At 42.2% G+C, this 27860-nt stretch overlaps 2 protein-coding genes across 3 annotated transcripts in view; one reads left to right on the top strand and one right to left on the bottom strand.

The window, feature by feature from the left end:
- Nucleotides 1-1027: 1027 nt before the first annotated feature.
- TMED4 (transmembrane p24 trafficking protein 4) lies at nucleotides 1028-3791 on the bottom strand. The gene is made up of 5 exons (XM_070369391.1): nucleotides 3605-3791; nucleotides 3312-3412; nucleotides 3074-3199; nucleotides 2512-2658; nucleotides 1028-2068 (listed from the first exon to the last, which is right to left on the bottom strand). The coding sequence occupies exons 1-5, from the start codon at nucleotides 3729-3731 to the stop codon at nucleotides 1919-1921; spliced, it is 651 nt and encodes a 216-aa protein (XP_070225492.1). The 5' UTR covers nucleotides 3732-3791; the 3' UTR covers nucleotides 1028-1918.
- A 14991-nt stretch (nucleotides 3792-18782) lies between these two features.
- The window catches only part of OGDH (oxoglutarate dehydrogenase), a 67253-nt gene continuing 58175 nt past the window's right edge, over nucleotides 18783-27860 (top strand). For both annotated transcript variants that reach the window (XM_005899397.2, XM_005899399.2), the window contains exon 1: nucleotides 18783-18889. The gene's annotated coding sequence lies outside the window, so the exon portion shown is untranslated. The remainder of the gene's footprint in view (nucleotides 18890-27860) is intronic.

Genomic DNA, 27860 nt, shown 5'->3' on the forward strand with positions numbered 1-27860 from the left:
AAAAAATTTTCCTAGGCTCTATGGTGTCTGTGAATGCCACACACCAATGTGGAAACTCTTTTCCTCACATCTACCACCAATTAGCCTATCCTCTGGCAATCAAGCTTCCAACTGTCCCATCAGTGTAAAGGTGTGATATACTCCCACCTTTGTCTTCACACTATTCCCCTATCAAAAATTCACAAGAGGAGAAACCAAGTACGTATTGACCCATCAGCATAATTGAGATGCACAGATGGACAGACTACTTCCTGTATTCCTACAGCCTAGACGCCAGTGTGCTTTGCTGGGTAGATTCCTAGTAACAGCCACAGAGCAGACATGTGTTCCCTTCCTGACATGTCCCATGCTCCTAAAGAGCCTCAGGCCAGAGGTCTACACATGAACTAGTTTCAAGGCCACCTCATTTTCCATTAATTCTAACATGAAAAATATTATGGTAAATATCCAAATAATTTTGGATGAGTCATTTATGGTGTTTCACCACACTGAACCGTTAACGTGGTCACCCCAAATTGGAATTTCTTAAATATTTACAAAAATATTAAGTGAAAAGGTCTATAAAATTAAATTGCTTATACTTTTGTAAGGAAAAATAGATACACAGGTAGAATAGTATGGAAGATAAAAACAAGAAGGGAAGAATTTAGTTTTGTATGTCAGATAAATAATGTATTTTAAATAAATAAAACCATGAAATAAAATATCAAGAATGGGCACCTAATAGTATTAAGTTTTATATGGCAGAAAGGCATGAGGAAGTATGCTAAGAAGTGTTTACACTTATGATTCCAGGGAGCTAAGAAATAGATACTTAATCTCTTCACAGCATTCCTTGCTGACAGGCCTATGTGGTTGCCCTGTGGTTGCCACCACCCTGTCTGTTCCCGCACCCTAGCCTCACAAGCCCATATGCCGAGGTCCACTCCTGGTCAGCTGCAGAAGTACCCAGACCAAAAGCTTTTCTTCCATCTCCTTTTGTGCCTCCCCTCTGCCCACAGCCTCTTTATTTCATTTCAAACACAGCTACTACAACACGTTTTATTTCACTGGAAAAATCTGTATAAAGAACCAAATCTGGTTCCCGCGAGGAAAACATTTACCACAGCTTAAATAAAAGTTAAGGGAAACGGGAGGGTAAGAGTGTCCTGCCTTGTGTGAGCTGTCACTGCCTCACTCTTAAATTCAGGCCCTGTGTGATGGAAACCACAGGTGTCCTGGAGAATTCCCTGCCTGGCCCTCTGATTAGGCCTTGAGAGCAGCTGTGACATCTGCTCTCTGGCCTGAGAGCTGAAGTCCTGGGAGCTGCCATGGTAGTTAGTTATCAAGGATGTGTGCATAAACAATGCAGAAGGGACTGCACTGGTATCCAGCTAGTCACACAAAGGCAGTAACACTTCAACTAGGAAGGAAAATATATAATTTTATCAAAAAATAGTTCTAATATATAGAAAAACTTTTCAATCCTCTGGGGCCTTTGCCCCTATTTACATTCACAAAGCTGCTGAGTGAACCCAGGACTGACAGCAGAGCAGTGAGGCAGGCCTCCTCGGTGGAGCATTTCGGTCGCCTACTTCGTAAGTAGACGAAAGGTTAAAGAAGTAGGAGGGTTTTTCATTTGCTCATTTTATGAGAAAGAGGGGAATCACTGGAGGCGAAAGAAGCAAGACTTAGTCCTGGGTAAGTTTCAACTCTGCACAAACCCCAAGACAGATCTTTGAAAGCCTGGACCAGTGTCCTGTGTCCTTGAAAACCAGTGTTAACAAGTGGCTGATCTGAATGCTTTGTTGCCATGGAACCAATGTGGCTTATATTCTTTTTTCACTTTTTTTTCCCTCAGAATCCAGGTGGATAAGATATTGGGTGGGGAAAGTACCAAATAACTGAGGTGACAGGAAAGGATCACGTGGTGAGGACATTACACCAGCTTCTTGGCCTCAAAGAAGCTCTTGAGGTGACGCATCTGCCAGATGCCAGTGAGGATGAGGATGACAGTCTGAGCGATGGACCACCACAGGACCCTCTGGTTGGTGCTCTCACTGATCAGACGGAAGCGCTCTTCACGATACTGCATAGGACAATGGACCCAGGATTAAATGTGCGGGAAAGACAGTCTCAGCTGTTGTGAGGTCCTTCCCTCCCATGCCACTGCTCAACTATGGGACCAAACACCTTTTGAAATATTGCCTCTGATTCCCCTGGGAGTGCCCCAAGGACGTAACATGCTGCCCCTCCATGAGCTTCTCTGCTAGGACAGAAATCACACTCTTAAACCATTTCAACCAAGATCCCAAAATAAGGAGGCAGGCAATGGCTATTGCTAGAGTGTGAACTGTCCTCTCTACACTTTATTCTACAGAGCTGAAAAATGGCTATCTGCACTGATACCCTCTGTTCCAGTCTTTGAACAGCCTGCTTCACAAGTAGGGAAAGCCCCAAGAAGCAACTTCCAGGAGGTGTAATGGGTATAAAGGTCAACTGCCATGGCCAAGTACAGTGACATGCCCTTACCCTTTGGTAATCCTGCTCCTTCTGGATCTGCTCCACCTGATCAAGCAGCTGGCGGGCTCGGAGCTGTAGCTCCGTCAGCTTATCCTTGGCAGCAATCTCAGGGTAGTTGTTGGTATGCTCCCCAACCTGGATGTCTAGGTGCACACGCTAGGAGGAAATAAGGTTGAACCTCAAAGTCAGAGCCATTCTGAGGTTATGATGTCTAAGTGATGCAACCTCTGATGGTCTGTTGCAGGCTATGGAACATACTCTTGTCCCTGTGGGACAGAAGGGCAACTCTATTTCTTACTTGTAACTGTGCCACAAAGAGTTATAAATGATGTGCATGCTTGCTAAGTCGCTTCAGTTATGTCTCACTCTTTGTGACCTTGTGGACCACAGCCAGCTACACTCCTCTGTCCATGGGTTCTCCAGGCAAGAATACTGGAGTGGGTTGCCATGCCCTTCTCCAGAGGATCTTCCTGACTCTTGGTCTCCTGCATCGGCAGGCAGGTTCTTTACTAAATCAAAACTTTGAAACCAAGTGACAGATTCTGAGCTCTGGCCAAAAGAAAACTGTTACCAGTCTGCCGCCAGCAAAGAGAGCCATCCTGGTAGAGTTGGAGTGCAGGCAAATCTGATGGTCACCAGGAGTGTGGGAAGTGAAGGTGAAGCGGCCCTCTGAGCCGTACTGCCGGGAGAGCACCACCTGCAACAGAGTAGTCAGTGAAAGCCCACACCTTTACTCTAACCTCACCAAGTGCAAGCTCGTGTCTTATGAGCTCTGTCCACCCCAAGAGCTCTAGTGAAGATGGCCCTACCTTGCCTTCAGGGTCCTTCACCTCCACGTGCATGCCCAGGCCGGGGGTCGAGGGCAGGAAGACCTCCTTCTGCTTATCCCACATTTGGGTGCGGTAGTTCCCTGCGGAATAGACAGAGCAGTCACAACCCGCCTAGTCCATCCAGCTCCCACACTCCGCGGCTCCCGGGACGCCAGACGGGGGCACTGCTCTCCAGGTCACCGTCCGGCGTCCTCAGAGTGCCGCTGCGAGCGGAGAGCCCGACGGCGTCTTGGGGACAACTCAGGGCCCGATCCACCCTCGCCCCGCCTGACCGATGACCATGGTCTCGTCGGGGATTTCTTCGATGAAGCAGCGCTTTTCGGTCTCGCCGATGTGGAAATAAAGCCCCCGGGCGCTTGCGGCGCACAGCGCAAGGAGCAGCAACGCCGGCAACCCCATTGCCCGCCGACGCCCAGCCCAGACACCTGCCAACGCGCGCCCTCTGCCCAGTGCGCATGCGCGCACCTGCGCCCCGCTCCCTGACGACGCAGAAAGACCAGGCGCAGGACGCGCTTGCGCGGTGACTCCCGCTTTGCGTCCGCTCCGCCCCGCCCCGCCCCGCCCCGCCCCGCCCGCGTCTTTTCGACCAAGTTACAGGGCCGAGGGGAGAGTGCGCACACGCAGGACGCCCGGAGACTGGCTGATCCCTCCCGCTCTCTGGAGGCGCAGTGGGCTCCGTCAACTGCCAACAAGCGGCTTCTGCTCAGTGCGCACGCGCGCCCCTGCGCGGTGCTCCCAGCAAGCGCGGCGTGGCAGAGCAAGAGTATGGAAACGTTGACACCTCCTTCGCCCCTGCTGCTTGCCCGTCAGCCTGCGCCGAGGTGTGGGTGCTGTATCCGGAAGATTGGGTCGACGTAGGCTTCCGAACTCGGGGTCCACCGAGGACAGGAAAGTCGGAATCCGGGGACCGACAGACCGTTCCCAAGACCCCGACTAGGTGGATACCGGTGTGAGAAATCGTGTAGGAGCCTCAAGCGCATTCGGTGCCGCCTGGAGTAGCGGCTCACCGAGGCTTTGGAAGCCATGACCCCGGGGTGGAAGCCTCACCTGGGTGGGGCTCCAACAGACCTACAGGAAACGGTATTCCAAGCCCTGGGGCGCCAACAGGTTTAGGTGCTCCAGATTTTAGGAGTTCATCAGTTTTGTTACTTGAGATGACGGCGTGGCAATGATTATTTTCTGACACTCCTCTGCTAGGGTTATACACGGAAGTGCTCACAGATAGTCACCCGAGGGTGCTTACCAGGAAGAGAAAGTGGAGATTGGGCTAAAGGTGAGAGGTGTGTGGGAGGAGGGACGAATAGAGATGGTTCAGTGGTCACAAGACTGCACCCAAAGGGCGAGGCTTGGCGGCGTCTCCGCCTCTGTTTCCAGCCCTTATTGTTCTCTCTCAACTTGTCCAACTGCTCATTGTCTTCTAGGTGAAGATTTGGAACGTGCAGTCCTTTGGGCTGTGGGTCTGCTCCACTGTTTCACAGTGGTTTAGGGCTCAGAGTGGAGAGAGATGTGAAGCAGAACAAAATCCAGCCAGCCTTGTGGGTCTGATGGGCACGTGACAAGTGCAAGTGGGGGTCCAGAGCTTGTTCTGCTGCTTCCCATCCTTCCTAAACACAAATCCTGTAAAAATCATTCTTATCGTGCTTGGTATTGTGTTCGGTTAGTCACTAAGTCGTGTCCGGCTCTTGTGACCTCACGGACTGTAACTGCCAGGTTCTGTCCGTGGGATTCTCCAGGCAAGAATACTGGAGTGAATTGCCATTTTCTTCTCCAGGGGTCTTCCCCACCCAAGAATCTGCAGTGTTGGATACATTCCTATTTATCTCTTAAAAAGTAGGATTGAACCAAGGCAAATATCCTAGTGGCATTAAAGAAGTTTTACAAGGAAACCTTTCCTGAACAGCAGCAGTTGTGCGGTGAGGACGGAAAATAAGCTCTCTTTTTTTAGAAGCTGGAAATTTAAGTATGAAATCTGATTTTTAAATATTAGCATATGACTCAGCTTTAATGAAATGGACAAGTCACAGTCTGGCCACATTCAGCAGTCAGTCATGCGGACAACTTCTGATCTCATCCAAATTCAGTAGGGGACAGTCTACTTGTTTAAGTGACGACCTCTGTGCAGGTTCCTCCCTTTTCTGTGACCTTCACCTTCTTTGAACAAACTGGTGCAACTTGAGAATGAGTATCTGGGCTAAGAAAATTGAGGAAAAGTCTTGAGGAAAACTTAGAATGAGGAGGTCTATGAGGCATGTTTACATCTCCTAATGAGAGCATTCCTCTTGTGGGACAGAGGAAGGCAAAAAAGAAGCTAGAAAGGTCCTTACTGGGTGTGGAATTAGAGCAAAGGAAGGTTGAAAATTTGTCTTAAAATTTTTATTAAGAGAATTTCCAAACACATAGAATAGTTACAATGAGCTTTTATATACTAGCAACCAGTTTCAACAGGAATCAAAATTTTGCCTTATTTATCCATTTCTGCATTTTTTCCCTGAAGTGTGTTAAAGATTCCCTGGACATCATATAATTTTACCTATAAATATTCCAGTGTATTTCTAGCCAATATGGACTGTGAATAACTATCACACCCAAAACAAAAATAATTCTTTAATAATTCTAGTACTTAGTATATTTTTAGTTCCCCCCACCCCCATCTCAATAAACTTTGGATTGTTAAAGGACTATTTACTACATTCATTGATACATCTTTTAAACCTCTTTTGATACCTAGTAGTCACACCTTATCTAAGGGGGATATGGTCCAGGACTTCCAGTGAATGCCTGAAACCACATCTCTCCCTCTCTCCCTCCCGTGTGTTTTATTCTATACATACCCATGGTAATGTTTATAAGTTAGGCACAGTGAGAAATTAACAATAACTAATAGCAAAATAAAACATACTGTCATAAGAGTTATGTGAATATGGTATCAGAATGTTTTGTACAAATTTAATGCCTTTTCCATCTTAACTAAGCAGGAATCATGTTGTGGTTGTAACTTTTGCAGTTTGAGGTTCAACAGCAAAACCAGCAAGAATTTTTCTTTCTTTACAATTTCACAGAAGTTTCACCCTTTAATATAGATCTTAACAACTTTAGCATAAGATTTTTTTTTCTTAGTAAGTTGAGAATTTTCACCTTTTGACTTAAAGGAAGCACTTTGCAGCTTCTCTCTGGCTTACCTGAATTGCCAACCTAACTACTCTTGCACTTTGGGGTCATTGTTGATTAAACCTAAGCACTGTGATAGTGGTACAGCCAGTCTGATAACTAAGAGGGCCGCTATAAACAGGCAGGATATGCCTGGACAAAGAGATGATTCTTGTCCCAGGCAGGACAGAGCAAGATTTACCATACTACTCTGAATAGTGAGCAACTTAAAATTTATGAGTTGTTTCTGTAATTTTCTATTTAATATTTTCAGACTGCTGTGGACCACAGGAAGCCAAATCTGTGGATAAGCAATTCCCCTTCCCTTTCCATTGATGATGGTGATGCCATCTACTTATTGAAGCAACTTGATCATTGAACCCATAGAATTTTCCACATTCTGAATTTGGTTGATTGTTTCTTCATGTGATATTTAACATGTTTCTCTGCACTTGGTATATCCTTCAAACAAATCTAGAGCCAGTGAGGATTTATAGTAAGACAGTGTGTTTCAGTGCATTAAACCCATTACCCTTTATAATGCTCAAATTCTCCAATAAAACATTGTTTTGCTATACCCTTTTGACACAATTGTAGTAGTCTTTAGGGTCTTCCTTGTTTTCCATTTTGTACATTTCCTGCCGTAGGCATAAAATCAGCCATTTATCCAAGGAATGCTAAATCACTTTAGCAAAAAATGGTATCTGTATTTTTTTTTCCTTAAAAAGAACCCTGGAATTTGTCCTAATGGATGGGTAATCTTGATATTATTGGGACTTTCCTGTCAGTCCAGTGGTTAAGACTCCGTGCTTCTGCTGTAGGAGGGTTAGAGATCAATCACTAGTCGGGGAACTAAAATCCTGCATGGCACAGCCAAAACAAAAAATTGCATTCCCCACAGGAAGAAACCTGTCTTAGGTAATCTAATTCCCCTGGTCCCAGACCTTTACCCTGCAAAGGTGGGAGGAAGAAATTCCTGCAAGCCTTGACCTAGGCTAGCTAGCCATTCATCAACCAGTATCTGCTGAGTAGACATTTGTACCAGACACTTTTAAACCCTGGGAACACACTGGTGAATGAAACAAAAATCCTTGTCCTTGCAGATTTATTTTAATTATTGTCTATCAATAAGATAAATGAGTAAATATATAGCATGTCAGATGGAGCAAAGTATCAGGGAGGAAAATAAAGGGAGTATGAATGATGGTCCCCCAAAGACATGTCAATGTTTGAGTCCCCAGAACCTGTGAATGTCACCTTACTTGGAGAAAGGATCTTGCAAATATAATGAAGGATCTTGATGAGATAATCCTGGATTATCTATGTGGGCCCTAAGTCCAATGACAAGTGTCTTTATGAGAGACACAGATTAGGATGACTACTATTAACAAATAATAACAAGGCTTCCCTGGTGTTTCAGTGGTAAAGAATCTGCCTGCCAATGCAGGAAACACAGGTTTGATCCCTAGTCTGGGAAGATCCCACATGGCACACAGCAACTAAGCCTGTGTGCCACAAACACTGAGCCTGTGTTCTGCAACAAGAGAAGCCATCAAAATGAGAAGCCCGCATACTGCAATGAAGAGTAGCTTCTGCTTGCCACAACTAGAGGAAAGTCCATACAGCAACAAAGACCCAGCATAGCCAAAAATAATTTTTTTAATGTTCATTATTATAATAACAGAAAACAATAGGTGTTGATAAAGTGGAGAAACTGGAACCTTTGTGAACTATTGGTGGAAACATAAAATGGCTCAACCACTATGTAAAGTTGTATTGAGGTTCCTCAAAAAAATAAAAATAAAATTATATGCATGTATCCTCAGTCGCTTCAGTCATGTCCAACTGTTTGCAACCCTATAAACTGTAGCCCACCAGGCTCCTCTGTCTATGGGATTCTACAGGTAAGAATACTGTAGTGGATTACCATTTCCTCCTCCAGGAGATCTTCCCAACCCAGGGATCAAACCCAAGCCTCCCACATTGCAGGCAGATTGTTCACTGCTGAGCCACTGAGGAAGCCCAAAATTACCATATATCCCAGCAATCCCACTTCTGGATAGATCTGTAAAAGAATTCAAAGCGGGATTTTGGAAAGACATTTGCACATCCATATTCATAGCACTATTCACAATACTCAAGAGGTAGAAGCAACTCAAATGTTCATCAGTGGGTGGATAAAGGATAAACAAAATGTGATATATACATACTATGGAGTAGTATCCAGCCTTAGAAAGGAAATTCTGCAATATGATAACACTATGGATGAACCTTGAGAATATTATGCTAAGTGAAATAAGCCAGTCACAAAGGACAAATATATATGACTCCATTTATATGAGGTATCTAGAGTAGTAAATTCAGAGACACAGAATGGTGGTTACAAGCAGGGAGGGGGAGAATGGGGAGTTGCCTATTGGGTAGTTAAGTCACTCAGTTGTGTCCGACTCTTTGTGACCCCATGAACCGCAGCAAACCAGGCCTCCCTATCCATCACCAACTGCTGGAGTTAACCTAAACCCATGTCCATTGAGTCAGTGATGCCATCCAACCATCTCATCCTCTGTCGTCCCGTTCTCCTCCTGCCCTTAATCTTTCCCAGCATCAGGTCTTCTCAAATGAGTCAGCTCTTCGCATCAGGTAGCCAAAGTACTGGATCTTAGTTTTATGAATGTTGAGCTTTAAGCCATGTGCAAAAAGGTGATGTTGGATTTCTACTGCACATCATATACAGTTCTTCAACATCAGTCCTTCCAATGAATATTCAGGACTGATTTCCTTAAGGATGGACTGGTTTGATTTCCTTGCAGTCCAAGGGACTCTCAAGAGTCTTCTCCAACACCACAGTTCAAAAGCATCAATTCTTCAGCGTTCAGCTTTCTTTCTTTATGGTCCAACTCCCACATCCATATGTGACTATTGGAAACACCATAGCCTTGACTAGACGGACCTTTGTTGGCAAAGTAATGTCTCTGCTTTTTAATATGCTGTCTATGTTGGTCATAACTTTCCTTCCAAGGAGTAAGCATCTTTTAATTTCATGGCTGCAATCGCCATCTGCAGTGATTTTGGAGCCCAGAAAAATAAAGTCAGCCACTGTTCCCACTGTTTGCCCATCTATTTGCCATGAAGTGATGGGACCAGATGCCATGATCTTTGTTTTCCGAATGTTGAGCTTTAAGCCAACTTTTTCACTCTCCACTTTCACTTTCATCAAGAGGCTTTTTAGTTCCTCTTCACTTTCTGCCATAACGGTGGTGTCATCTGCATATCTGAGGTTACTGATATTTCTTCCAGCAATCTTGATTCCAGCTTGTGCTTCTTCCAGCCCAGCATTTCTCATGATATACTCTGCATTTAAGTTAAATAAGCAGGGTGGCAATATATAGCCTTGATGTACTCCTTTTCTTATTTGGAACCAGTCTGTTGTTCCATGTCCAGTTCTAACTGTTGCTTCCTGACCTGCATACGGATTTCTCAAGAGGCAAGTCAGGTGGTCTGGTATTCCCATCTCCTTCAGAATTTTCCACAGTTTATTGTGATCCACACAAAGGCTTTGGCATAGTCAACAAAGCAGAAATAGATGTTTTCCTGAAACTCTCTTGCTTTTTTGATGATCCAGCAGATGTTGGCAATTTGATCTTTGGTTCCTCTGCCTTTTCTAAAACCAGCTTGAACATCTGGAAGTTCACGGTTCATGTATTGCTGAAGCCTGGCTTGGAGAATTTTGAGGATTCCTTTGCTAGCGTGTGAGATGAGTGCAATTGTGCAGTAGTTTGAGCATTCTTTGGCATTGCCTTTCTTTGGGATTGGAATGAAAACTGAGCTTTTCCAGTCCTGTGGCCACTGCTGAGTTTTCCAAATTTGTTGACATATTGAGTGCAGCACTTTCACAGCATCATCTTTCAGGATTTGAAATAGCTCAACTGGAATTCCATCACCTCCACTAGCTTTGTTCATAGTGATGCTTCCTAAGGCCCACTTGACTTCACATTCCAGGATGTCTGGCTCTAGGTCAGTGATCACACCATCGTGATTATCTGGGTCATGAAGATCTTTTTGTACAGCTCTTCTGTGTATTCTTGCCACCTCTTCTTAATATCTACTGCTTCTGTTAGGTCCACACCATTTCTGTCCTTTATTGTGCCCATCTTTGCATGAAAATTTCCCTTGGTAGCTCTAATTTTCTTGAAGAGATCTCTAGTCTTTCCCAGTCTATTGTTTTCCTCTATTTCTTTGCATTGATCACTGAGGAAGGCTTTCTTATCTCTCCTTGCTATTCTTTGGAACTCTGCATTCAAATAGGTATATCTTTCCTTTTCTCCTTTGCTTTTTGCTTTGGGTAAAACTCTATTGGGTAGAGTTTCAGATTTGTAGGAGGAAGTTCTGGAGATCTGTTTCACAACCCTGTAAATGTACTCAATGCCACTCACCTGTACATGTAAAAAAGAGAGAAATACACAGAAAAAGAGGTGCCCATGTGATCACAGAGGCAGGCACTGGAGCAATGCAGCCACAAACTTAAGGAATGCCTGAAGCCACCAGAAATTAGACGATACAAGGAATGAAATCTCTTTCAAAGCCTCTGGAGAGAGCACAACCCAGCTGACACCTTGATTTTGGACTTCTGCAATCTCTAAATGTAATAGAATGAATTTCTGTTTTGTTTTTTTTTTGGTCATGCCATGCAGCACATGGCATGCCAACCAGGGACTGAACCTTTACTGCATGCAGTGGAAGCACGGACTCTTAACCACTGGACTGCAAAGGGAGGTTCACATTTCTGTTGTTTTCAATGCACTTTATTTGTGGTAATTTGTTATGGCACCCTCAGGAAACTTCACACAGGAGTGAACGTGTGAATGTCTGGTCAGATGTGGGATGGGGTACAATAGAGTGGCCAAGGAAAGTTCACTGAGAAGGTGCCATGTGAAAGAGGCCCTCTAGATGCAAGTTAACATGGATACCCGAGGAAACAGTGAAAGTGCCAAGGATGGTGTGTGTCTTGTGAGTTGAGGAAGGGCAAGGAGGCCAGTATGGCAGGAGGAGAGGCTGTGAGGGGAAAAGTAGGAGGAAATGAGGTCATAGAGGGGAGTGGGAAGACTAGGTAGAGCTTTTAGACCATTTTAAGGACCTTGGCAAATAAATGAAATCCCCTTCAGGGATTCTGAGTAAGGAATGATTGATCTTAGATTTTTAACTGATCCTGTTCAAGCAAAAGATAATCATTGTAAAACATAATCAATGAATAAAAAATATTTTTATAAGTAATGTTTAATTTCAATTAGGTTTTTTACTCATCTTGCGGTTTATGGGAAATTCAGAAGTTAGAAGACATCATGAGGAAATAATAAGGTAAATCTAGAATATGAAACAATTGACTCCAACCTTTCAAAAATTAAAGCCAAACAAAAGGGGGGGGGAGTGGGAGAAATGTACTAATTTAAGAAACTAAAGATGCATAATATTAAATAAGACATGTGAACCATGACTGGGCCTTGATGTGGTAGAATGTTGGCTTCCCAGGTGGCGCTAGTGGTAATGAACCTGCCTGCCAATGTAGGAGAGGTAAGAGACGTGGGTTTGATCCCTGGGTCAGGAAGATCCCCTGGAGGAGGGCATGGCAACCCATTCCAGTATTCTTGACTGGAGAATCCCATGGAGACAGAGGAGCCTGGCAGGTTACAGTTCATAGGTCGCAAAGAGTTGGACACGACTGAAGCAACTAAGCACAACACAGCACAGCATAGCAACAAAGCACAGCACACAACTAAGCATAGCAAGTGGTAGAATGTCTACAAAGGCCTTACCCAAACAAGCCCTCCGATCCCCATGTCCACATGCTCTTCCCACTGAGGGCTGGCATCTATTTTCTTTCCCCTGGAATCTGGTTCTGGCCCCGTGACTTGCACTGACCCATTCAATATAATGGAAAAAAAGCTGTATGGCTCTGGTACCTGGGCCTTAAAAAGCCTTGTAGCTTCTCTTTTCGCTATCTGGAATCCAGCTGATAAAAGGTCCAGCCTGAGCCTCCAATTAATAGAATGAGACCATTCAGTTCCAGAAGAACTGCCCCAGCCAATACAACACAGGACAAAGATGAACTATCAAATAACTGGAAAAAATGAACACAGTCTTTATGGACTGATATATAAACTTTCCAGGAGTCTTTGCTAAAGTTAAAAAAGCAAGGTACAGAAGACAGTACCTAATATGTTATCTTTAGCGTCTGTATTTGCATGAAAAATGCTAGAAGACTATATAAGACTATAAGTGGTTATAGGTAACATGAATATTCAGCAAATATACACCAGCATGGTTGTGCCAATTAAAATATAGAAATACCTCTGTCCTAGTTGGTAAATTGCCACTCTCCAAGCCCCTGAATTCCCTCCACCTCTGCTCTCATCCTGGAATACTTGATTGCTCCGTGATTCAACAAATAGTTACCTCTGGCAGGAATGGGGTTTGAGAGGCCAGCAGACTATGATATGGATGGTAACAGGCATGCAAGGGAGACTCTGCAAACTAGACCTTTTAATATTGTTCTGATTTCTGAACCAAGTGAATATGGTACCTATTTAATAAAATATATTTCAAAAACAAAAGCAATGCAACTGCCATTCCCTATCACAGTACCTTGTTTTACAGATTTCAAATTAATTGCTACCTTGCTGGTTTACCATAAAATGTTAGCATATGACATTTTAGATATTGCCTGTGTTGTGTTTACTTCTATATTCCCAGCACTTAGAACCAACCCAGTAGAAATATTTGTTGAATGAATGCAGAATACATATTTTGGTGAAAAAATATACTGAACAAAAGACATTGACTATAGTGAAGGCAGTGCTCAGAGGAAATTTTATAGTTGTAAAAGTGTGCATTAATCAAGAAGAAAGGGAATTCCCTGGTGGTATAGTAGTTGAGACTCTGTGCTTCCAACGAAGGGGGCATGAGTTTAATTCCTGGTGAAGATCTTACATGCCATGTGGCAAAAACAAATGAACAAACAATAATCAATAACCTAACTTTACACTTTAATGAATTAAAAAAGAGAGGGAAAGAAAAAAGAGCAAACTAAAAGCTAGCAGAAGAAAGGAAATAATATAGATTAGAGGCAATAGGGGAATTCCCTGGTGTGCCCAGTGGTTAGGATTCCATGTTTTCACTGGCAAGAGTATGGGTTCAATCTCTCCCTGGTCAGTCAGTTCAGCCACTCAGTCATGTCTGACTCTTTTAGACTCCATGGACTGCAGCACGCCAGGCCTCCCTGTCCATCACCAACTCCCGAAGTTTACTCAAACTCACGTCCATTGAGTCAGTGATGCCATCCAACCATCTCATCCTCTGTCATCCCCTTCTCCTCCCGCCATCAATCTTTCCCAGCATCAGGGCCTTTTCCAATGAGTCAGTTCTTCACATCAGGTGGCCAAAGTATTGGCTCTTAGTTTTATGAATGTTGCACTCTAAGCCATGTGCAAAAAGATGATGTTGGATTTCTACTACACATCATATACAGTTCTTCAACATCAATCCTTCCAATGAATAATCAGGACTGATTTCCTTTAGGATGGACTAGTTTGATCTCCTTGCAGTCCAAGGGACTCTCAAGAGTCTTCTCGAACACCACAGTTCAAAAGCATCAATTCTTCACCGTTCAGCTTTCTTTCTTTATGGTCCAACTCCCACATCCATACATGACTACTGGAAAAACCATAGCCTTGACTAGACGGACCTTTTTTGGCAAAGTAATGTCTCCGCTTTTTAATATGTTGTCTATGTTCCTTTCAAGGAGTAAGCATCTTTTAATTTCATGGCTGCAATCGCCATCTGCAGTGATTTTGGAGCCCAAAAAAATAAAGTCTGTCACTGTTTCTACTGTTTCCCCATCTATTTTCCATGAAGTGATGGGACCAGATGCCATGATCTTAGTTTTATGAATGTTGAGCTTTAAGCCATGTGCAAAAAGATGATGTTGAATTCCTACTGCACATCATATACAAAAATTAACTCAAAATGCATAGACAACCTAAATAAAAAAGCTAAAACCATAAAATTCTTAGAAGAAGGATAAATCTTCATGATCTCAGATTTAGCAATGGATTCTTGGCTATGACAGATAATGAACTATGCAACAACAAACATGGATAAAAAAATGTACTTCAAAGTTTAAAACTGTTGTTCATTAAATAACGTTATAAATAAAGCAAAAAGACAACCTACAGAATGGGAGAAAATATTTGCAACTCATATACCTGATGAGGGGTTAATATATAAAGAACTCTTCCAACTCAACAATGAGACAAAAACCCCAATTCAAAAAAGGGCAAACGACTTAAACTTTTCTCCAAAGAAGATATACAAATGGCCAATAAACACATAAAAAATTTGATGTAATTAGTCATTAGGGAAATGCAAAACAAGACAACAATGATATCGCCTCACATACTAATATTGCTATAATAAAAAAAGTTTCTTAAGAAATTAAGTACTGAAGGATATGCGGAAGAGTTGAAACCATCATGCACTGCTAGTGTGAATGTAAAATGGTATGGGCCCTGTGGGAAACAGTTTAGCACTTGCTCAGAAAGCTGGAGATAGAATTACCATATGACCAACCACTTATGCTCCTAGGAAATACCCAATAAAATTGTAAACAAGTACTTGACAGACACTTGTAAGCCAATGATCATTGTAGTGAAACCAAGCAGGACCCTGTGGGACTTTCCAGGGACAGACTCCAGTATCCAGTATTCTTTTTTATGATTTTAATTTTATTTAATTTTGGCTGTGCTGGGTCTTCATTGCTGTTCAGGCTTTTCTCTAGTTGTGGTGAGCAGGCTTTTCTATAGTTGTAGTACATGGATTTCTCATTGCAGTGGCTTCTTTTGTTAGGAGCATGAGCTCTAAGGCGTGCAGGCTTCAGTAGTTGTAGCATGCGGGCTCAGTAGTCATGGCTCACAGGCTCTAGAGCACATGTTCAGTAGTTGTGGCACATGGGTTTAGTTGCTCCCATGTGCCCATAGGCATGTGGGATATTAGTTGCACATAGGCATGTGGGATATTAGTTGCACATAGGCATGTGGGATCTTCCTGGACCAGGAATCTAACCCATGTCTTCTGCACTGGCTGGTGGATTCTTTACCACTGAGCCACCAGGGAAGCCCTACCCTGTCTCTTGTTTGTAGATAAGCTTTAGCCCCTAAGCTTACCCTAAGTTCCAAAGAGCAAATTTAATCAGAGAAGTGAGAAAAAGCAAAAAGAAAGGAAAACAGTCAAGGCAAATTAATAATAATTTAGCCATAAAACAAAGTCAAGGACCTCCTCAAGAGTTGTAGATGGTATTCTGAACCATATCCTTGAGTTGTTTTGCAGATACAAAAACCCCCACTAGGGGGAGGACGTTAACTGCATACTGAACACAAGCTCATAGAGCCCAGGCCAGCTGGAACCAGAAGGCTGACGACTGCTGAAATAGCACCTAGTTACTTCACCAACCAATCAGAAGAATGTCCTCCAGGCACCCTGTGACCCTCTCCCCTAAAGTTGCCTTTCAAAACACTTCCCTGGGAATTCTCTGGCAGCCCAGTGATCAGGACTCTGTACTTTCATTACTGGGGTCATGGGTTCAATCCCTAGTCAGGGAACTAGGATCCTGCAAGCCACATGGTACAGCCAAAAATAAAGAATAAAAATTTAAAAAACAAACAAAACCTTTCCTGAAAGCCATTGAGGAGTTCTGATCTTTTGAGCACAAGCTGCCTTTTTTCCTTGCTTGGCCTTGCAATAAACACTGTATTTTCTTTCACCACAAACTGGTGTCAGTAGATTGGTCTTGCTGCCAGTCACGCAAGTAGACCCAAGTTTAGTTCAGTAACAGTAGCACTATTCACAAAAGCAGAAAGGTAGAAACAAAGCAAATGTCCATCAACTGATGAATGGATAGACAAGGCAGAGTATATCCATAAGACAGAATATTACTCTGCCATGAAAAGGAAAGAAATTTTGATTCATGCTATAGTATGGCTGAACATTGAAAACATGCTAAGTGAAATAAGCAAGACATAAAAGGACAAATACTATCTGTATGAGATATATACAGTACCTCATATGATACTGTATACGAGGTAGATGGAGTTATCAAGTTTATAGAGACAAAGTATAATAGAAGCTACTCAGAAGGAAGAAGGGAGGGGGTGGGAAGTTATTGTTAAATGGTTACAGAATTTCTCCTTTTATTATTATTTTTTAAATTGGAGCATAATTGCTTTACAATGTTGTTAGTTTCTGCCATACAATGACATGGATCAGCTGTATGCGTACCTATGTCCTCTCCCTCTTGGACCTCCCCCCACTCCCCACCCAGATCCCACCCATCTAGGCTGTCACAGAGCACCACGCTCAGCTTCCTGTGAATTTCTCTTTGGAATGGTAAAATAGATAGTGGTTATGCTTGCACAACATTGTAAAGTGATTAATGCCACTAAATTGTACTTTAAAAAGACAAATTTTTTCTTATATTTTACCACAATAAAAGAGAAAGAAAAAAAAATACTGGTTTGTTCCTTGGTTCCTTCACTTTCTCCTAGTCTTCAAATCCTCAGAACACGTATCAGCCTAACTTTGTTCTCGCACGCACTGATGTGTGTGTGTGTGTGTTCAGTCACTCAGTTGTATCCATCTCTTTGCAACCCTCTGGAATGCAGCCCACCAGGCTTCTCTGTCTATGGGATTTTTCAGGCAAGAATACCAGAATGGGTTACCATTTCCTCCTCCAGCGGATCTTCCTGACCCAGGGATAGAACCAGAGGCTCCTGAACTGCAGGAGCAATAAGCTCATTCTTTACTAATGAGCCTCAGGGAAGCCCCTTACTCCCTACTTAAAAAACAAAAAACAAACAAAAAAAAAAGCCCACCTCTACTTTGCTTTTTCTCTTTTAGAAATGTGGGCTTCCCTGGTAGCTCAGCTGGTAAAGAATCGGCGTGCAATGCCGTAGACCTGGGTTTGATCCCTGGGTTGGGAAGATCCCCTGGAGAAGAGAAAGGCTACCCACGCCAGTATTCTGGCCTGGAGAATTCCATGGATTGTATAGTCCATGGGGTCCCAAAGAGTCAGACAGGACTGAGCGACTTTCACTTACTTCACTGAAGAAATTTTGCTACAAGTCTGTATCATACTTGCCAGCAGGTGGCAAAATCTGTCTGAATTTCGGCCCAGATTCAGACACCTGTGTCCTCTATGGAGCTTTCAAGGTCAGATCCCTATGACCAGATGACTGCCCTTTGTCACCCCAGTATCCCCGGCTATGCCACATGACACAGTCCTTGCCTTTAAATTGTGGGGAATAAACACGGAGGAACAATTCAAGACAGTGTGGAACAGCCTTTCCCTCCTGTCAGTCATTTGGATGCCACCTTCCCATACTAGTATCTAGTTACTATAGTTTTAAAATGGACATTTTTATTACAAAAGAAAAATTTTAGCATTACAGTAAATCAGAAAACCTATTACTTGCCATATATCTCAAAGATAACCTATCACAAATCAGGAAGACCAGGTAACTTCTACGTATATTATTGTCCACCAAAAGTTGTGAGCCTGTTTTATCTTGGTCAGAAAAGGGAAAGAAGAAAAAATGGAATTAAAGACACTTTAGCATTAAATGAGGCTTTTCCCTTGCTAATAAAGACTGAAGAACTGAAAGGACTTTCTCTGTATGTGATTGCTTACAACTTACCATATCTCAACAAAATTGAGATTTTTGTCCTCCACATTTTGAAAATAGTGCTCTATCTACGATTGAGGTGTCCTAGTAAAAGTGTTTTTGTTCTTTCCCTTTCTCAGCAGTAAGTAAAATAACATCTAAAAGCGGATGACCACTTGGTATTCGATGAAATGGCATAATAAACCATCCATGTACCAAGTGAAGACTCCCGCGAGCCCGTTGCCTACTTTGGGAAAACCTAGTGTCAGGGTTAGGACTTCCTGGTTCTCACTCCGTGGGTCACTGCCTGCGGCGCCTCAAGCGCGCACTGCCGACCAAGGTTTGTTTCTGACATCACATACCAGGTCAGTTCTCCATCAAAGGACTCCGGACAGCTTACTGCAGGAGACAGTACTTAGCAACATGCAGACCCCTTTCAGAACTGTCACGCAAGCCGGTCAGGACCCGACGTGCCAAAAGCAAGCTACAACCCCGGAGCTAACACTACGGCCCCAAGGCCGAGCCACCAGAGTTGTGGGCGCGACTCTGTGACGTCAAGACTCCGCTCACGAGGTTGGGGCGGCCCCTCTCGTCTTAGGGCGGGGCGGCGTGCTGACGCCACACGCTGAGGCGGGGCCGAGAGTTTGGTGCCCCGGAGTGGGGTGTCGGCACCTCATTCGGGTGGAGCTGAGCCGGAGACAGGTAGGCTTGCGCGGCGGCTGGGTCCCGCCGGATTTGGGAGGCTCCGCGCCGGTCAGGCAGGCGGCGAGGGTCTTGGCATGGGGTAAGGCCGCCGCACCCTCGTTGTCGCCGCCGCCCCGGTGACAGGGAGTGGAGCTGGCTGGAGCGGGGCTGACGGGGGGAGGTGGGTGGGACGGAGCCTGACAGACGGACGTGGCAGCCAATGGTGCAGGGGGCGCCTCCTGGCGGGCGGAGATTGGCGGGTGCGGGCGAGCGCAGAGGTCGCGCGGGGCGCGGAGCGGCAAGCCATTGGCTGTGATGGGCAGAGGGGTGGGCTGCGCGGCGGATGTGAGGGAACGGGCGCAGCGGCAGGGTGACCCCCAAGGTCGAGGAGGCGTCACGTGGGAGTCGTCAGGCTGTGTCCTCTCCCCGCCTGGACGGCTGGAAGGGTGGCGCGCCCTTGAAGAACCAGCTGTGAATTGTGGGCATTCGTTTTTCCCAGAGCGCGAAGACGCTGGTCGGCTTCTGTCCGGACTGACCCTTCGCCCCTGGGACGACCCTTTGAGGAACAGATTACTGTGCAGTACCCCTCTGTCTTGCAGTACTCCTCTGTCGTACTCATCCTTCCTATGTTCCTTGGGGTGACGCCCTTGAGGAGCGGCTTAGCCCACAATATCCTGTGTATTCAGTACCCCCATACCCATCCTCCCTGCGCTCTTCGGGGGTGAACCCTGAGTGAATTACCCTCCAGCACTTAGTACCTCCACTATCCTCAGTACCTTTACTGTACTCAGCACTCATCGTTTCTATTCTCTGTGCTCTTCAGGGTGACACTCTTAATGGACAGGTTTCTCTGCTGCATGCGCGCTCAGTGCCCAAATACTCAGGATCCCTCCATGCTTAGTACCCAGAGTACCCATCCTCCCTGTGAACTCTCTGGGGGCAACACCCTTAATGGGCAGACTAGCTTGCAGTACCCTACTGTAGTCAGTACGCTTCTTTCTTCCAGGGATATGGTAGTTCATGTTGAGATGAAGCGCGTTTCCTCGAGGAACACACTAGTGTACCCTTTTCCTTTCGCAAGGCTACCTGAGTCAGTGTAAGTTGTGTAACGAAGCTTGGTAGAAAACTGGTGGCGAGACACTGAGTATAGACAAGAACTTGCTCTCTCTGCCCTTCACCCATGACAGAGGAGAGGTGACTCAGACCTGAGGTGTGAACTCTCTTTTGTCCTGGGGTTTCTCTGCTTTGTTTTACCTGTACTTTGAAGCAGGGAGTAGAGGCTGACTCCCAGGTTTGGGCTCTGAGCAGCTTTAAAAGGATAAATGGCCTGGATGAAGTCTTGCTTGCACTGTAACAAGAGGTGCAGTAGTCAAACTGCAGTTTTTTTGTGCAAGATCCTCACGGTCTGAAAATGCATAGTACTTATTCTAGCTTTGCAAATTAGCTGATTTTGAAAGTTGAAGAAAGATTAGAGTATCCTGATAAAATTTTGAAGAGCATTTTCCACATTTCAAGTACCTTTTTTTTTCCTTAAACAGCTTTATTGAGATATAATTCATGTACCATACTGTTCATTCTTTCAAGTATACAATTCACTAGTTTGTAGTGTATTCATAGTAAGCAGCCATCACCAAAATTTAGTTACTTTTAAAGACTAACTTTAATTTCAGAAATACATTAATTTCTGTTGATTTCATTTGAATTTGAACACACAGCTTATTAAAAGTGCAATATTTACCATGCTATATGTGTATCTTGCATATATATCTATGTATATCAGATCTGCTTTTAATTAGCCTTACTCCTTACTGCCCCATTTGAGAAAAGTACTGTACCATCTTCTTTAAAATTTTTAGATAGTTTTACTTTGGAATAATTGTACAATTACTGAGAAATTTATTCTAGAATTTTGTAATTTTGAGAAATTGTACATGCAAATCAATTATATGCAATTATAACAAATAGTGCAGAGAGATCCCACTGTCCCTTTACCCATTTTCTCAAATAACATTTTTACAAAAACTTCAGGACTATATCACAACCAGGTATTGACAGTCAAGATAGAGAACCTTTCTGTCATGCCAAGGGTCCCTCCTGTTATCTTGTTATGGCTGTACCCACTTCCATCCTGCCTGCAGTTCCTCAGCTCCTGGCAACCACTAATCTGTTTTCCATTTCTATAGTTTTGACATGTCAGGAATGTTACATAAGGAGAATCGTACAGTATGTAACCTTTTAGGGTTGGCTTTTTTCGCTAAGCATGATTCTCTGAAAATGCATGCAGGTGGTTGCCTATATCAGTAGTTTTGTTCATTTTTATGCTTTTGATGCTATTGATGTACGAGGCTATTGGTGTACCACAGTTGATTTAAGTCTCCAGTCATTGAAGGACATCTGGGTGGTTTCCATTCTTTGACTGTTAAGCTGTTGTAAACATTTATATACAGGTTTTTGGGGTTTCTTTTTCCTTCAAATTCTTGGTTTAATAAGGACTTTTTTATTTTGAGAAAAAAAGGTCCCAAACATCAGGCTGTTCACAAAAATAACCGACAGTATCAACTTTAGAAAACAAATCTTAATATTACACCAGTTATCTTTCTAGAGAATGCATTTGACATGCCAGCTCTCATTCACAAAAGTACATTATTATGTTTGTGTTGAACAGCCCCACATTGCACTCTTACATAGGATATATATATATATATATATATATATACATACAGGTTTTTATGTGAACAGAAGTTTTCATTTCTCTGAGAAAAATTCCCAGGAGTGTAATCACTAGGTCATAGGGTGGTTTCATGTTTAGTTTTTTTAAAAGTAGACAGACTTTTCTGTTACATTCTATTACAGACTTTTCTTGTACATTCCCACCAATAATGTTTGTGACCCACTTACTCCATATTCTTGGTAGCATTTAATACCATTAAAAAATTTTTAGCCATTCTAATAGATGCGTAGTGATTGTGGTTTTAATTTGCATTTCCCTGATGGCTAGTGATACTGAATGTGTTTATTTGCCTCTTCCATGAAATACCTATTCATATCTTTTGCCCATTTTGTAATTGGATCATTTGCAGTTTTTAATGTTTCATTTTGAGAATTTCTTAAGCATTCTAGTCCTTTGTTGGATATGTGGTTTGCAGATATTTTCTCCTGTCTGTAGCTTGTCTTCATCTTCTTAATGGGATCTTTTGGAGAGCAAAAACTTTTTTAATTTTGGTCAAGTCCTGTTTATGAACTTTGTTTTTTCTGGGTTGTGCTTTTAGTAGCAAGTTAAAGACCACCTCGCTCTTGTTTCTGTTACATATTTCTCTATAAGTTTTATAGTTCTGTGTTGTACATTTAAATTTATAATCGACTTCAAGTTGATTTCTATATAAGGTGTGAATTCTAGCTTGAGTGATTTCTTTCTTTTCTTTTCCGTTTATTCTTTCTCTCTTTTTCCTTCCACTATAAATATCCAACTAGCAGCATTTGTTGAGAAGACTGTTCTTCCTCCACTGAATTGCTTTTACATTTTTGCCAGATATCACTTGGTTGTGCTTGTGCGGGTCTGTTTTAGAGTCCTCTGTTGTGTTTCATCAGTCTTTTTGTCTGTCTCACCATCAGTACCATACAATATGATTATTGAAGTTACATAATTTTGAAATTAAGTAAATCGGTTCTTCCCACTACTATTGTCTCAGCTAATCTAATTCCTTTGCCTTTGCCTATAAATTTTAGAGTAATCTTACCTCTATCTACAGAAATTCTAACTGAGATTTTGATAGGAATTGTGCTAGAGTTGTGTAACAATTTGGAGATAATCTTCCAGTCCACCAACAAGGTATGTCTCTCATTTATTTAGGTTTTTTTATTTTGTTCATTGGTATTTTGTAGTTTTTAGCATACAAGCCTTGTACACGTTTTGTTAGACTTACAGTTTCCTTTTTAAAAATTCTTTTTCATATGTCCTTTGATAGTTTGTAGAGATACAGTTGGTTTTTATATATTTATCTTGTATCCTATGACCTTGCAAATTCACTTATTCTATAAATGTTTTTGTAGGTTCCTTAAAGTTTTATACATAGATAATCAATTATGTGATCTGCAAATAGTAGTAGTTTTATTTCTTATTTTCTGATCTGTATGCCTTTTAATTCCTTTTTTTGGCTTATTGCACTGGCTACAGTTCTCAGTAGTATATTGAATAGTAGGGATGAAAGTAGACATCCTTACATTGCTCCCAGTTTTAAAAAGATGCAGTCACTCTTTCACAATTAAGTAGTATGTATTAGCTGTAGGCTTTTGTGGAGGCTTACTATCAAGTTAAAGTTCCCTTTTATTCCTAGTTTTCTGAGAGTTTTTATCCTGGTGGTTGAATTTTGTCAAGTGCCTTATCTGCATCTATTGATATGAGCATGCAGTTTTTCTTTTCAAGCCTGTCAGTATGGTAGATTGCACTGTTTTTTGTTTGTTTTGTTTTTGGCATTGCCACATGTGGATCTAAGTTTCCAACCAGGGATTAAACCCATGCCCCCAGCAGTGGAAGTAAAGAGTCCTGACCACTGGAGTGCCAGGAAATTTCCTAGAGTCTGTTTTCTCAGGAGCTTTTAAATTACACATGAAATTTCTTGAGTAGCTATTTCAAACTGGATAAGTTGTTGTAGTTTGTACTTTTGAGTTTCTTGGTTTCCTTGCTGACCTCATATCTAGCTTTTCTGTCTCTTGTTGAAAGAGGAGTTGAAGTTTCCAACTATAATTTAAATTTGTTTTTTTCTCCACTCACTTTTATTAGTTTGATTCACATATTTTGCAGTTATGTTGTTTGGTATGACATAGATTTAAGATAGCTATATTTTAAGATTTAAGATTGCTGTATTTTCTTGGTAGATTAATCTTTTGTCATTAGTATCTCTGGTAATTTTCTTTGCTCTGATGTCTATTTTGTCTGATAATAGTAGTAGTATTAGATGATGAAATAAACTCCTGCTTTCATTTGCTTAATGTTTGTATGATACATAATGTTTCATCCTTACACTTCCAAGCTTCCTGTATTGTTATATTTGAAATTTCTTATATTATCAGATCCTGTTGTTTTATCCATTCTGCCTGTCTCTAACTGGTATATTTAGATCATTTACATTTAGTGTAATAATTGATATGTTAGGAGTTATATCTGCTATTTTATTCTTTATTTTCTTTTTTGTTTTTTGTTCCTCTGCTTTCTTTTTCTTGCCCCCTTGTGGATTACTTGAACACATTTTTCTTTTTTTAACTTGAACACATTTTTAAATTCCACTTTTAATTACATGTAGTATTTTTTTAGTGTTATCTGTGTAGCTTTTTTAGTGGATTTTTAGGTATTGCATTGTGTGTACATAATTTATCACAGTCTACTAGTGTCATCATTTTATCATTTTGAGTGAAATATGGAAACCATATCTCTGTTTACATCACTTTATCCTACTCCACTTAAAATTGTCTTAAATAATTCTTCTATAGACACAGCATTAGAACCATATCAGGTGTGTCGTAATTTTTGCTTCATCCATTACACATCATTTACAAGATTCTAGAGGAAGGGAAACCCACTCCAGTGTTCTTGCCTGGAGAATCCCAGGGACGGGGGAGCCTGGTGGGCTGCCATCTATGGGGTCGCAGAGTTGGACACGACTGGAGCGACTTAGCAGCAGCAGCAGAGGAAAGGAAATTATATTTACCTATATTTTGTTTTTGTTCTTTCTTTCTTCATGATATTACAAGTTTTCCTTTTATCATTTACTTTCTGTTTATAGGATTTCATTTAGCCATTCATTTAAGATAAATCTTCTGTCCATAAATTGTTTTAGTTTTTCTTCATCTAAGGTCTTTATTTCCCCCCTTTTTCCTGAAGGATGTTTTTGCTGGCTATAGGGCTCTGGATTAACAGTTATTTTCTTTCAGCACTTGAAAAGTGTTGTGCCACTTTCTCTTGGCCTTCATAGTTTCTGGTGAGAAATATACTATTTGAGTTGTTTGTAGTTTTCAAAAGCTTATGATGTATCGTGGAATGTATTTCTTCGGGTTTATTTTGTTTGGGGTTCTCTCAGGTTCTTGAATCTGTAAGTTTATGTCTTCTGCTAAATTTGGAAAGTTTGCAGCCATTATTTTTTTGAATACATTTTCAGCCCCTTCCCCTTTCTGCTCCTCATGAGATTCTGATGACATTTATATGCAGCATTAGGTCTTTTATTATAGTCCCACATGTCCCTGAGGCCCTGGTTTTTTTCCCCCAGTCTATTTCCTCTTGTTCAGAATGGGAAATTCCTTTTGTTCATGTTTATCAGGTTTTTTATGCTAGTTATTGTAATTTTCAGTTCTGAAGTTTCCATTTGGTTCATCTCTATATCTTCTTTTTCTTTACTGAGGCTATTTTCATTTGTTTCAAGCATGTTCATAGTTGCTTGTGGAAGCATATTGATGCTGGCTCTTCTACAGCTTTGCCACGTTATTCTAATGTGTGTCATCTTAGTGTTGGTGAGCGCAACAGAACAGGCTTCTGACACTGCTGGGGGGATAGGAGGTGCTGCCTGGTTATTACTGGGTGGAGGCAGAGGCTCCTCACCTGGCCTCCTTGGTATCTGTGGGTAGGGATTCCTTGTCACTGCTGTGTGGTAATTTCTCAGTTAGACCTTTGTGATTCCACCCTGCCTTGTGCCTCTGGGCAGTAAAATCCAGGCTCCCTCCTGGCCTGTACGAATGTTGTTGGGGGGGGGGGTCGTTGTCACTGGTGGGGATGAAAGTCGCTGATCTTCTCTGATACTACCAGGTGGAGTGGGAGCGGGCCACCATTTTTCTGTGGGGTTGGTTGCAGTAGAGTGGTTATTGTCTAAAAATATCCTGTCCTGCTAGACTGCCCCATTCTCAGTCTGCTGGCCTGAGAGGGCAGACTTACGTTGCAGCTTTTTTTGAGTCTACAGTAGTTGGTATTTCTGGGTTGCCAACTTCTTCAGCACCTAGCCTGGAATATATGAGGCAAAAAGAAAATGAGAACTCAATTCTGAGTCCTCTGGGCCCCAAGATCCCTTCCCAGTCTGTCTCCTCTCCACCTTTCAGAATCGTGATTTTTTTTTTTAATGAAACATCTCTTATTATTAGCTGCATGTAGTGGGAAACAGAAGTTCTGTATATACTTTTTAAGTTTTTAATAAATATTGACAACTGCCCTTTCTTTTCATAAAATTTTAATAATTTGTACTTTAACCAACACCTTTAAAAGATGCCAGCTTACCTATACCATGCATCACCACAGTCAGGGCACCTCTGCTAACAGTGTCAGTCTGGGGAAGGACAGCTCAGTCTTCAGGCCTGTGCACTGAAGCTTGTTTAGGGTTCCTGGTTCAGAGGTGGAAGTCCTTCCTTACAGTCTGGTCACTTACCCGCTCCAAGTTTACTTCTGTTTAGGTTTACCTTGGAAACTTCAGCTTTTTTAAGAGATAGCATTAGCTGCAGGATTGCTTTTCTTGTTTTTTGTTTGTTTATTTGGCTGGTTGGTTGGTTTTTTGTTTTTCTGGTAAATTGCCCTTTAGTCATAAAAGTATTTTTAAAGTGTAAAATACTTTCATTTTTGTATCATAGTTACAAAAGACATTGAGAAAGCAGGACTGATTGTTCCCTTCACTTTATGGCAGAGGAAACTGACCATAGATCAAGTGGCACATTTAAGGCTCACATAGTGAGGATCATTCTGCTTTGTTTGCCCTGCAGGCTCAGCCACCACTCATCTAATGATGGCAAAATACCTTTGCAGTTTAAGAGTAACCTGCATTACCTCCCTCTCAGTTTATGGTTGATGAGGCATCACAGGTGAAAGATGTTGAATTCTCCTTAGATTCTCAGCCAGTAAAAGAGAATTGGTATTTGTGCTCTCTCTGTACCTAATGTCTTTGTATCACTGCTAAAGCTAGAATATTGGAGTAACAGCCGTGGGTATGTAGCAAGCATTGTTTTCTTGACTTGTTATGAGAATCTTGAGTCTGAAACGCGCCCCCCCCCGCCAAAAAAAAACCGCCTTTCAAGGTAAGTTGTACTTTTAAAATGGTTCTCAGGCAACATACAGTGGTAACAACTATTTAACTATGCATGTGCTTTTCCCTCAAAGACTCATGTCCTGAGAAACTGTCCAAGCTGTTTTTACCTCTGATTACTCCTCTGCCTAGCCAGCATGACGGTCATAGACGTCAGGAGTCAGTTTATCTCCCCATCCTGTGAATGGGGAGGTGACCTTGGGTAAAGTGTGTGCTGCCTAACTGGGGAATGTTTAGGCGCAGATAAAGTTCTGTTTTATTTTCCTAAGGGCAGAGCACTTAACCCTTAAAAACAAATTTTGCTTTAGTTTTTGCTTTTTTTTTTAATGTTATTTTTCTCAAATGTATAGATTTATATACTTGTGTATTGAAATTAACGGTTACAAAGAGTGTCACTTTGTGTACTTTATTGATATTGACAGATTCGTGTTTCTCCTTAGACTTTTTAAAAAACAACTTTATTGAGAGGTTTCCCTGGTGGTCCAGCAGTTGGGGCTCCACACTTCTATTGCATGGAGGTGGAGAGGGGCAGTGGTTCAGTCCCTAGTCGGGGAACTAGGATCTCGCATGCCATTCTTTGTAGCCAAAAAAAGAATCAATGAAGTTTAGGGTTGGGCATATTTGTTGACAAAGATTTAAAAAAAAACTTTATTGAGGTATAATTCATATACCATATAATTCACCCATTTAAACTGTACAGTTTAATGTCTTACAGTATACCATAATGTCGTGAAGCCATCAGCATAATCTAGTTTTAGAATATTTTCATCTCCCCCTTCCCCCAAAAAACCCATACCTGGGCTTTCCTGATGGCTCAGTGGTAAAAAAATCCACCTGTCAATGCAGAAAGCCCATACCCATCAGTCCTGTCTGATCCTTACTGCCCCCAACCCTGGGCTTTATGTCTGTATCAATTTGCTTGTTCTGAACATTTCATA

Source organism: Bos mutus, chromosome 4 (assembly GCF_027580195.1).
Source record: "Bos mutus isolate GX-2022 chromosome 4, NWIPB_WYAK_1.1, whole genome shotgun sequence".
In the NCBI taxonomy this organism is placed as follows: Eukaryota; Metazoa; Chordata; class Mammalia; order Artiodactyla; family Bovidae; genus Bos; species Bos mutus.

Excerpts from the sequence above, each read along its gene's own strand:
- TMED4 (XM_070369391.1), bottom strand. The coding sequence starts at position 3,731 with ATGGGGTTGCCGGCGTTGCTGCTCCTTGCGCTGTGCGCCGCAAGCGCC. Across the intron at positions 3,413-3,604 it reads CGACGAGACCATGGTCATCG|GGAACTACCGCACCCAAATG; the intron begins GTCAGGCGGGGC and ends TCTATTCCGCAG. Across the intron at positions 2,659-3,073 it reads TCTTTGCTGGCGGCAGACTG|CGTGTGCACCTAGACATCCA; the intron begins GTAACAGTTTTC and ends ATTTCCTCCTAG.